This window comes from Chelmon rostratus, chromosome 10, assembly GCF_017976325.1.
Source record: "Chelmon rostratus isolate fCheRos1 chromosome 10, fCheRos1.pri, whole genome shotgun sequence".
Lineage (NCBI taxonomy): Eukaryota > Metazoa > Chordata > Actinopteri > Chaetodontiformes > Chaetodontidae > Chelmon > Chelmon rostratus.
This window is the reverse complement of record NC_055667.1, coordinates 9,389,928-9,401,912: the sequence shown is the minus strand read 5'-3', so window position 1 is coordinate 9,401,912 and position 11,985 is coordinate 9,389,928. Positions and strand designations below refer to the sequence as shown.

General features: G+C 42.2%; 1 protein-coding gene across 1 annotated transcript; it reads right to left on the bottom strand.

The window, feature by feature from the left end:
- Positions 1-402: 402 nt before the first annotated feature.
- On the bottom strand, positions 403-11,752 carry elapor1 (endosome-lysosome associated apoptosis and autophagy regulator 1). Its single transcript, XM_041945596.1, has 22 exons — positions 11,653-11,752; positions 9,907-10,027; positions 9,417-9,597; positions 9,177-9,324; positions 9,000-9,080; positions 8,772-8,877; positions 8,517-8,666; positions 8,155-8,243; positions 7,773-7,950; positions 6,971-7,099; positions 6,594-6,684; positions 6,383-6,488; positions 6,126-6,263; positions 5,274-5,537; positions 4,207-4,383; positions 3,978-4,128; positions 2,715-2,808; positions 2,401-2,502; positions 2,083-2,209; positions 1,420-1,598; positions 1,111-1,276; positions 403-1,025 (listed from the first exon to the last, which is right to left on the bottom strand). Exons 1-22 carry the CDS (start codon positions 11,740-11,742, stop codon positions 939-941), a joined length of 2,955 nt encoding a protein of 984 aa, XP_041801530.1. The 5' UTR covers positions 11,743-11,752; the 3' UTR covers positions 403-938.
- Positions 11,753-11,985: the final 233 nt, after the last annotated feature.

Sequence of the window (11,985 nt, the reverse complement as noted above, 5' to 3'; positions counted from 1 at the left end):
TTGGTACATAAACAAAGTACAGTAAGTTGTTCATTCATATAGCATGTTTCTGTTTGATCCTGTAGGTCTTTGTTAAAATATTTAAATCATCTATTACATGTGATGTGCATATTCTTCTTTCTGGGAGTTGAGTTGAATTTCACTCTTTGTATTCTTCTTAATTAAATCAACCACAAAAATACTTTTCATGTTGACCTTTCAAAAGCACATTAAAAAATTTATAGACATATGAAGTAGTAACAAAAAAGTATTATATAACATGCATATAATACTTACTATGCATAATCTTAGTAAGAGCAACTAAGGAGATCATTCTTAATGCTCAGAGAATTATATTTGTGTATTTTTTATTGTAGAAAATGTCTTCACAATTAAGCAAGGTTATATCATAGGTGCAGCAGAAAACATTATCAAAAGCTGTCACAAATATAAATCACATATTGCCAAATGACATCAAAGACTGAACTGGATGGCTGGTTTAATGAAAAAAAAAACAGACATCCTAAAAAATAAAAGAAGAGAGAGAAAAGAAACAAATATAAAAGGAAATACACACTCACCATTATGTCAAATGCACACAGTCTCGCATCTACAACAATTGTAACTTTACTATTAAAAAGCTTGGTTCTTATATCATTTTGAAATACACCACTGAGCTTTGAAAATACAGAGTATCCCCAATATGGAGACGTTGTATTGCAATATTAGGTTTGGCAACCGAACATATGAAAAGTGATTCTACATAAAATTGTCAGTCTTTACACTATTTTAAATCTCCCTCAGTAAGGCTACATCTTTTGTAATAAATCAAACTAACTCAACAGCCTCTCTCAGTTTTCTGTGACTGCGTCTGCTGGAGCTATATAGATGTCAAGCCATATATCTAAAATGTAACATTTCCTCTGCGCTTTGGCAGAAGGATCTGTTCATCCTCTAAATTAAGCATCATCGGAGTCCTCCTCGTCTCTTTGGTGGTGCGAAGATGATGACTTAAGTGGAACCGAGTCAAATCCATCTGATGTCCTCTGAAAACACATTGAGAATAACACAAAGCATGAAAAGTTGCCTCATGCCCGGCTCAGTATGTGTGTGAATGGAGGGGTTACTGACCTCTCGTGAGAAGGTCTTAATTTTGGTGAAGAAGGATTTCTTGGTGAGGTCCATGATGTCATCCTCTGCGTCCTCGCCTTCCATTATTGCACAGCTGTCTGCGGTGGGCAGCTCACACTCTTTACCACCAGAGCTCATCATCAGCTTGGAGTACTTATACTGCAACCTGCAGATAGAGAATTAACATTTTTTAAATATAAATTACAGTTTCTTCTTTGGGCAGTACACTATCCGTTTAGGTTTTAGCTTTAATCTTATTTACTAGCATGACCGATCAGCCAAAGGAAACATGAAGCTCAGTAGTCTCACTTGCGTGTCTTCTTCCAGAAATAGCAGCTGATACTGATGAGCAGCACAGCAGCGATCGTTCCTGTGGAAACACCAAACTTGAGCCAGAAATCCAGAGTCACACAAGCGCTGACTTTTTGTGCTGGTAATGACTCTCCTCCGTAACACTGCAAAGGCTGTTGCCACACATAGGTGGTTCTCTGAAATACAACACACAGATAGTTAGATTCTCCTTGGTCACATGTCAGGTTACTTCTTGAATGTTTACAGTATTTTCCATACAGGAATACTTTGACATTTTTGGGAAACACACTTATCCACTTTTTAGTGGAGAGTTAGATGAGAAGATCCATCCAACTTTCATACTTGTCCGTTAAATATAAAGCTACAGACAGCAAGCAGTTAGCTTAGCTCAATACAAAGACTGGAGATAGATGGAGACCGCTAGCCCGGCTCTGCTTGCTGCTCCCAGCCAAGAAATAGTCAGACACAAGCAAATTGTAGTTTTTACACATACACATGCAAGACACCCGCTTTGGGTGTATATGAAAGCGAAAATTCACATCATCTTGTTTTTAGTCTTTAAGTATTTCTCTCAACACAACAACAGTTCGTGTTGGACCTGTAAAGGATTTGTGGGGTTGAAGGATTTTTGCCAGTATGTCCATGCCTGTGCAGCATCACCTGTATTCCCTGGATGCAAGCGCTGACGATCTCTCTGTAGTTGTTTTTGGTGCAGAGTGGACATGCGTGCCGGCTCTCCCACAGAAAGTGGAAAGTGCAGCCGTCACACGTCCCCTCTGAACAGTTACTGTGGAGGAGAACGAGATAAGAGAGATGATTACAAGCTTCATGTGATGAAAATGATCTACAAAGATTCACTTTGTCCACGGTTCAGATTCCCAGAGTTCTGTATGTGACATGTTAGTGCTGCTGTAATACATGTGTGTCAAATCACATGCTGTCTGGACAAAAGCTGAGGTTGGTCATAGTGAAAGATACCTCGGCAGCGTGATGAGGTCTTTAGCGGTCACAGCGGGATTGCATCTCAGTCTAACGGAGGCTGACCTGCCCTGTTTACAAGCCTGAGTCGTCTCACTGGACCTGGAAACATCACAAACATGACAAACAGAAAGGTCGTAACTGTCACTGTGTGATATATTTTATATTTGAGCTCTGATTCTCAGTTATATTTCCCAATTAAACAGATCATTAAACTTTCACCATCAAATATTTCACTCATGACAACATGGAATTGAAAGCATCACAATGAATGAATGAAACAAAATAAAAGAGAAACTGGGATCTCATTTTACTTGTAATAGAATATGACATCTGGCAGGCCGGAGGCAGACGGAAACAGCCAGTTTGGAGAGGAGATGCTACTCAGGGTTGAGTCAGTGGTCACACCTTCAGAATAAAAAGATAACATATTCATCCGACGTATGACATGCACACAATGCAATCCAGCAGTTTCAGCCTTTTGTTTTGCTAGCAACACTCTATATAATATGAAGCTATACATTAATGATTCAGCAGCCATGCTGACAGCTCTGTGAGGTTGTAGCTAAATGCTAACATCAGTGTGCACAAGGCTATAAGTGAAAATGCTAACTCTAACCATCTTGGTTTAGCCTGTCAGCATGCTAACATTTACTCATGAGTCAGTTATGGATGTCTTTCTCTCTGATGAGACATTTCAGTGCTGAAAAAGGAAATTAAATATAATCCATCAGATTTCCATCTTATTTTGTACCCCAGTGATAAGTGAACAACCCCTTAGATTCATCTTACGATGGCTTGGGGAGTTCTGAGACCCTGGTTGGAATCCACAGAAAAAAATGAACAGAAATCATTTTCTAATATAGAAATTCTTTTCTTAAAAAGCATATAAGTTCATTTAATTCAGTTTAATAGGATCCTACATCCCAGCAGACTAAACATTGCAAACCATAAATTGGTAACTGACATACTACTAGTGCTCATCAAGACAGCAGAAGAGTCACTGAAGATCTTTTTTTTTTTTTTTTTTCTGTTGGAGCATTGCCACAATGACACTGAGAAACAGGAAAGTGGCACAACTTAATGCAACACACAGTGAGTGTGGGCTTATATAGATAACAGAGGCTGAGGATGTTTTAAAGTCCACCATTCACTGCCATTGTGTGTTGCCCTTACTTAATATGTGGACATTTTTAACATACTTTTCCACATATGACAAAGAGCAAGATCAAGGAAGTTAATGCTAAATGATGCAGACAACCAAAAACCAAGCTTTAAAAAACTCTACCTTCAAGTGAAAAAATATTATTCATTTATTCATATAGAATAACCACGCAGCTTGACTATTAGTATTTGTGGCTCAGTTTCTGGTTGTCTGCACAGTTTATTTAAGACTTCCTGGGTCTTCTTTTTTGTGCTTCCACCTAAACCATCAAAAAGTGCCTGTCGGATCAGCCATCAGACCCATGCAGTGCTTTCTTCTTCCTTTGTAAACGGATTAAATTTGGTTTTGACCAAATCTTACAACCATATCCTCTCATTTAGAGCCACAGAAAGCTGCAGCATTTAGTCCGTACCAATGAGTGAGTCACCAATAAGAAAAGGATGGGAGGACACCACGCTCTGGCTCCTGATGTCAGAGGGAACCACAGTGGACTGACAAACGTAACCTTTGACCTCTCTCCCACTCTCTGTTACATTGTCCACACAGGTAGCCGGCACTCTACCCTGTAACACATACACAGGAGGTTAAAACGCACGTCAAGATAAATTTTTTACCAAAACGTCAGGATCACAGTTCCTTACCTCTTTCCCACACAGGCCCAAATCAAAGTGGTGGAAATATCTCAGGCCTTTGTTGGTGAAGCGGGGGCTGCTGTGGAAGCCGGTGACGTTGGCCAGAGGAGAGAAGTCATAGTGCAGCAGCGCTCCTTCTTTTGTCTGAACGTCCAACGTACAGTCACTGAGACAAGCTGTGTGGGCCTGGAGGATGGAGCAATTGGTACATTTAGATATAAATCAGTAACCTCATGTATCTGCTGTGGAGAAACCCCAACAAGACGACTGGTAAATGCCGATAATACAGAGGCAAGAAACACTTTATTCTGTCTGCTGTTCCAGTTGAGGGCGTCCACGATGTGGGTCCATATATAAATATTCTAACAGAAGGCCAGTGAGAGGTAAACAGCTCCTTAGCCAGGCAAACATTAACTCTGGTAAATTAAAATCAAATATGGCAGAAAATAGAATCAACATTTCAGGTAGAAAAAGAAACAGTTCTTGTGAGAGTTACTGTGGAATAAAAGGAAAGAACATTTTCAGTTTTGTGAATGGTGTCAGTCGTTTATGTATATGTCAGAGAGGCAGGGCACCACAGAACAAGTACTGTATATTTTCATGGGAGATATTCAGAGCCAGGGTTTTAGAAATGCTGAGGTCATGAGTGCAAATTTCCCAACACAACCCCACTTCCTTGTTAATTTTTGACAAGCCATCAAAAAGTTTATTTTTGTCACAGTTTCTTTATTCATTTAGTGTCCACTTACATTTTCTGAAATGTATTCCATTAGTGATGGTTTTTAAGCCCTCTGCACATAACCAAGAATATCCATTTTTTTTTAACTGAAGACTCTTAAACGTAGAGAGATAGAGTAAAAAAAATATATATTAAAATCAGCCTTGAAATCCCCATAGTGTAGAATTAGTGAGTATTTGTATAAAGTAAACTCTCTCAGGATAATAAAGCCCCCAGAAAGTACCCTGAGAATGCAACCTCTGAGTCCTCAACAGCCCTGTATACCTCTACGCACTGACAGATGTAGTCAGGGTTTTGTATTTTGACTCTTTCAGTGAAAGGATTTTGTTCCCATTACCTCGTTTCTCTCTGTGTTTGGTCCACACTGAATACAAGCAGCCTCTCCGACAGGCTGATCGGCCCTGATGAAGGTGTTTGGAGGGCAGCTCTTACACACTCCCGTCCCATTGACCATGTAGTGTCCCGGCGGGCAGGGAACACAGGCGGAGCCGGCCTCAGCGGAGGTCAGGGCGCAGCGGCGGCACTGCGAGGCCACACCTCCGATCACATTGGTGATGTGGATGGAGTAGATCTTCGCAACATCTGCGCTGTATTTCCGTTCCTGAGGGAAGACAAACACAATGTGTCATTCACCCGCTGAGCCGCTCTGCACACAATGATGTGGCCTGAGCTGTAAAGGTCACTCTGATGTTTTCAAAGTGGACACACAGCTCCAGACTGCCCTCTAGAGCTCAGTGCAGTCACTGGAGGCAAACTCACTGTCGGTGCAAAAACACTCCACAAATCAGCAACAGCAGGCATGATGCTACGGCAGTGTGTCATCACAAATTCAAGTGATGATTTAAAAGTTTAAAGCCTTTATTTCTGTACATATTTATAGTATTTATCCCTAATGTGGTGCTTCATGCAAATCTTGCAAATCCTAAAATCTAAATGATCCTAAAAAAAACTTTACAATAGCCAATGTGTCAGGCATCCTCTTCCATGTACCCATCACTTTTAGCACGTTTTTTTTTTTACACTGTTTGACTGTCACTAAGTTTAACTTAAACTTTACAAACAACAGTTATTAAGAGTTGTACTAACTAAATAAAACTTAAATTATTTTTTCTATCTAGGCTGAGGCTGAGGGGGTGAAGGTTATAGAAAGTCATAGCTGAAGAGTGATATTCATGCATTTGTGCCTCACCGCGTTAAATTCCTCTGTTCGTTGAAATGTCCAGGTGAAGCTGGTGGTGCCGTTCCCCTGGATCAGGTAGGAGTACGACTGTTTGCTGTTGCTGCCTTTCCACTGCTCCACCACATCATTATTCCACTGATTATAACCCTGCAGAGCAACACACTCACCTCATATATATATTCATACTTATGTCAAGCTGTTCTTCTTTACATGCTTGCATCCTGAAGCGTGCATGTGAGAATAAACGATGGAACATTTTCGCTCACCGCCAGGAAGTAAAATTTGCAATCGGCTGTGCAGCTGGTCTCAAAGACGAAGGTGATGCGAGACAGTTCACTCCTCTCATTGTCTTTGGCCATGGACTGAGGCAGGCTGTGGAAACAAGTTTGTTCAGCCTTTCCAACTGGGATATACTGTAGTGTATATATACATATGCTTTTTATGTGTAATCCCTTTAAAAGACACGTTTGACCTTACCTGTATCCAGGGACATTGAGCGTGAGCATCAGGTAGTTTGTGTCCTGATCCCCAGGGGTGGTGTACACATACTCTCCAGCCACCTCCCATGCTGTTATTACAAAAAACAAAAATAGTAACACACTCCTATGCAATCCTTCTAGTAATGCAGACACACACAATACTTCTACTGTAAATAAGGATCACAGTATAAGTTAGTGCCATACGTGCTGAGGCTGTTAAGTTAATTACCACCTCACTAGCTTTTGCACAGATTTTTTTGTTTGTTATTTCATGAGAGATACATCCTGTATATTTTTGGTTGTTCAGCTGTGCTGTTTGTGCCACCCTTCAACCTCTGGCTGCTTTAGCAATTCTGCTCCCCTTCTGTGTCTCACCCGTGCTGCGTTCAGAGTCGCTGATCTCGCCACGGAAGATGGAGCTTTTCATGTTGTCCGGCATCGTGTTCCACCATTTGTACTCGAAACCCACCACTGGCTCTGTGCCAACCGGGCACTTGCTACAGGCTGCGAGTGAATAATGTGGTATTATGTCGGGGTATACATGCACTAAATAAAACAGGGATGCAATGGAACTACAGTATTAAAGGGAAAAAGGACCAGAACACGCTGACTGATTTGCAGCATTCGGTGGTGCAGACAGACCAGCACTTCTCAGTATTGTCTTAAATGTATTAAAGGCTGCTAATCAGTTGCTGTGCTCCAGTCATTTCCCTTTTAAGTTTGTTGTCCTTGTTCTGAGAAACACATATTCATCAGGGTTTACATTAAGTTTGAACATTGCAGTAAGAAAGGTCCAGCACCAAATCAATGCCATCACAGCCTTTATGAACAGGTCGAAACTTTAAGTGATTTCCTCATACTTGTTTCAGTACTTTGTTTTTTATTACATGGTCTCATTCAGATTAATGTTTTCTGTCATTTGTGTCTAGATCTGGATCAGTTTTATGTACGGAACATATATCACTGTGCAGTCAGGAAGTTTAATCAATCTTGGGGATTTTTTACAGTGAATGTGACATTTACTGCTGTGTGAATCCCTTTAGTGCAAAGGTTTTAATTTGCTTTTGTTTTAATCACATTGAGTGTCAATTGATCAACATCTTTGTTAAATATACATATATGACAGTACAAAATACTGTATGTACAACCAAACATGAGGAGTGTATTGATTCTGCACCTGTTCCATTTGAGTAGAAATCTTTGTCGCAGGGTTCACAAGAGGAAGAGTTGGTGACAAAGAAACCCGGGTTACATGGAGGACAGGTCTGCTTCTCCCCTGATGCAGGCAGCTGCACAGCTCCTGTAACAGTCTCGCTGCAGATCTTAGGCTCGATCCACTTGTACATGAGCTGGGTCTGAGACACACACAGCAAGCCGGGCATGAATATATGAAAGAAGCCACCAGCAGCTGTGTGAACACACACAATCAGCCCAGACGATTTATATTTAAGGAAACCTAATAGTTACACCAGATGGTTGCTCGCTGGTGAAATCTCTCTGTGTGTTCACCTCTACTGAACCTGGTGCCTCCGCACACGTCCTGTCATTTTCTACGTTACCTTTCCTTCAGAGTCACAGGGAGTGTGGGTGTAGAAGTAGTCACTGTTTGTACACGCAGGTCTCGGTTTGCAGCTCCCTGAACCAGCCTCTGGAAAAACAGAAACCAGGCCAGGGGAAACATGGGGCGGAGACGAGGGAAAACACACGGCTCACATTAAGATCCAGCGATAAGACAGACCTCACACACTCTGTTAGTCAGTCAGTAAACGCAGCATTTGCATGCAGATCGCTTTGCATGTGTGTGCAGCAACATGCAAATACATAATTGTTGTAAGTGTAGACATATCTGCAAGAATTATGTCAAGTTGAAGAGCCAATGACATGACTGCTCCCTGTGGAATAGAAATGCAAAGAAGCATACCTGCATATTTGTCTTGTTCACACTGATGGCAAACAGTAGCACCCTTGTTGGAGTAGGTTTCAGCAGGGCAGGGGGTACAGTGGGCAGATCCAGGTTTTGCACTGTGGGTGCCAGGTTTACAGTGGAAACACTCTGACGTGTAGGCCACCCCTGAAAGAAGCCCGACAAACAACTTGTAATCATTGACAGGAAAGAGGAGCTGAGGAGCGAACAAATGTTTAAAACTGCTGCACACAACACGCTACAGGAATCTACCTGAGATGGCAATGTTTCTTAACATCACAGGTGTGACGGCACTTCCCTGCAAAGCATATGTAGTGGATCTCCAATATAGCACATTGTTGCCGCTGCTCAGCTGGACCTGTACAGAGTGAATGTGAGCATAAGAAAGGATGGGAAGTGCTCTTCTAATATTAATTCTTTAGTAAAAGTCCCCCAGATGCCAGCAGGTGTAATGAGGTGCTAATCTCCACTCAGACAAACCCTGTATTTGCTCCAGTTGCTGTCAGAGATCTTCATCCACCGGCTCTGAGAGTCTGTGGACTGACACTGGTCATTCTGGACCTGCAGAAAGGGGAGAAACGGGCCAGAAGTGACCAAATATCCCCCCTAAAAACCACCATCTTTGTCCACATTAGCAGTCACTTTTAAAGCACTCACAAAGAACTCAAAGTAAATGCTGTTGTCGGGGTAGAAATACTCAAAGGACACAGTTCCGGGTTTCTTCAGGCTCACAGCATAGGACAGCGTTGTAGTGCACTCATCTGTGTTTGAGGCTATGTAATCACCCTTTGGTGTCCAGGTTGAGCTGGAGAAACATCAGCAGCAGAAACAGTTTGGTTAAACTAAGAAACAACGAGAGTTTTGATTGATCAATAAAACCAAGTCACCTATACTTACTTGGAGCAGTCTGTGAGGATGTCCTCGCCGTTGGCGTTCACCCCGTGCGTGACAAAACCAGACGGCAGGCTGTCCCAGTCATCAAAGGCCACACCGGTGCCCAGAGAGTAGGTGCCCGCAGCACACTTCTGGCACTGCTGCGACTGCATGTCGAGGAACTCCCCCTCACTACAGGAGAAGGCTGCGAGAGGAAAAGGAAGAGCAGAAAGGAGAAAGGTGTCGTGGAGATGTGGACAATATGGCAAGGAACAGATGTTTTTAATTCAAGATCTTTTTTATTGAAGTTTTGTCAATATAAGGCTTGAACAGGACCAGTACATATGGATGAGGGATGCTTCCACATTTTTACATTTGACACAGTATGGACTAGGAACAGATGTTAAAATGAGAGGATATGCCATAGTAACAATTATCAACACATTAAAGCTGTCATACAGAGTGAGGGTGTGCAGAAAATGTATAAAATGAGATGTAGGAGGAGGACACTCACTGCACTGAGTGCCTTTGACAGGATCTGGGAGGCCTGTGCATGTGTCGGCTTTGTTGGGAACCGCCACTCTCCATCGTGACCCGAGTACATCACACTCTGTGTACTCAAAGTGATAATCGGACTGCGGGGACAAAACACAGGTGTGAGTTTCACACAGGTCCATAAAAACACACCATATGCATCAAATAAATTCTATTGATCAATAAAGATGCAGAAGCCAGCATGTGCGTGAAAAGCAACTGGAGTTCTTATTAAAAGAGACGTCACCAGTTTGGTTTACACATCTGGGATTTCCTCCCAAAACCAGACCAGCCCCTTTTCCAAATAAAAGTTAGGGCTAATATTTGCCCAGGCAGACGTCTCAACTGTTGTTTTAATCTCATTCATCAAGGATGTGCCGCAAACCCCCTTCAGGGTTTATTTACTCAGCCAAGGGAGAGAAATGCTGATTCATCCAGTCCTTTTGTAAACATGTAATGTCAGTCTTGTAACAAGACTTTGGAGACAGCAGGAGCTCAGGTGCAAAGCTTTTGCTGTATTTGTCTGTCGTGCTTTGACTTCTTTTGGAGGTATTTACTGTATATGGCTGACAAACACTGTTCCACTCTCAATTATGTAATTTGGGATGTGACACAAAAGTCAACGGTAATCTTGTTGATTTGACACCTTCTGAAACAAGTCTTGAATACTCACTGGGCACACAGTATGTTCTTGGTCAACAGTAGGCTGTAATAGTCTAAGGAAGGTCACTCCCGGACTAATCCATGCCCACTCACAGCCTTGTGGGATTAATGGTTAACAGAAAGGGAGCAGCAGCAGCAGGACCTCTCTGGGTCTGTGTTTTCGATTAAAGCTGCTACATTAGCTGAGGTTGGGGTATCATCTGATGTAAAAATGCATCAAACTGGAGATGTGCTGCAGCCTAATCACCTCCTTTAAACAAACATGAGGAAACCAAGGCGACGGGACATGATGACCGCTGAGCCTCATGGTTAACAGACTGGCATGGAAACAAACTTGCCTGATGAAAGTAGCTGCTATCAGAGATCAGATCAGATCTGCTATCAGATCTCCCCTAAAATCATCATTTATGAGCCAAATAGACTCAAAATAAAAGACTGCAGGTCTCTTTTCCCCCTCTCACAGCTCTGATATCTTACTTCCACACACTCTGTGGTAATGTTCAAAGTATGCTGATAAAAAAAAACAAATGTTTTGAGTATTATCAAACTGTACTGTTATTATGCAAACTGAAAACAGATACAGAAGGGCAAGGAGAGCACAGCAGACAGTGTAATAGAAGCTCTAGTAGTGTGCGATAACCATAACAACACTGAAGCAAGCAGAAGGGTGTAATGTAGTGGATCTGAAGCATATGTTCATTTCCCACACACAATATGTGAAGGAGGCCAGAGTGTTTTAATAGTCCTGCTAAAATCGACACCGTTGGACTATGCCAAGTCAAAAGCCCCATCAGAAAATGCACACTTCTCTTTATTTATATTCAATTTTTAAGACTAAAGTCAACACTGCAATGATACAAAATTGAACAGGCTTCCTCGCATTATCAGACATATGTGTCACCTACTGCTCATCCATTAGCAAGTTACCTGACCAAACCTTAATATGCCCATTAAATTGCCATAACAGGCACAAGTGACACCTATGTGAATGTATATAGCTTTGGATAGGTTGTTATTCATAACGCAGAAAAGGCCAATAGTAAAACAATGTGAATATCCTCACCTCTTTGCACATGGGCAAATCCGCAGAGGTTTGCCCAAGAAGCAACCACAGCAAAAGGTGGCTCAGGTGTACGGGGCCTCGCTGCATCATCGCCTCCACCTGTCAGCGTTGGAGTGATGGAGACGGAGGAGCAGAGCGTTGACCTGAGCCCTCAGGTGCTGCCCGGCTGCCGGCTGGAGGCGCGGCTCCGCTCCGAACGTGAACAAATGCTGAGAGGTGATTGGCTGAGGCGCCTGTTCCTGCTCTGAGTCATCTTTAAATGCATGAGTGATAACCTGACTTATATTTTACCTGCCCTCTGCTGGTATCATTTGGACACTTGTGCGTCAATAT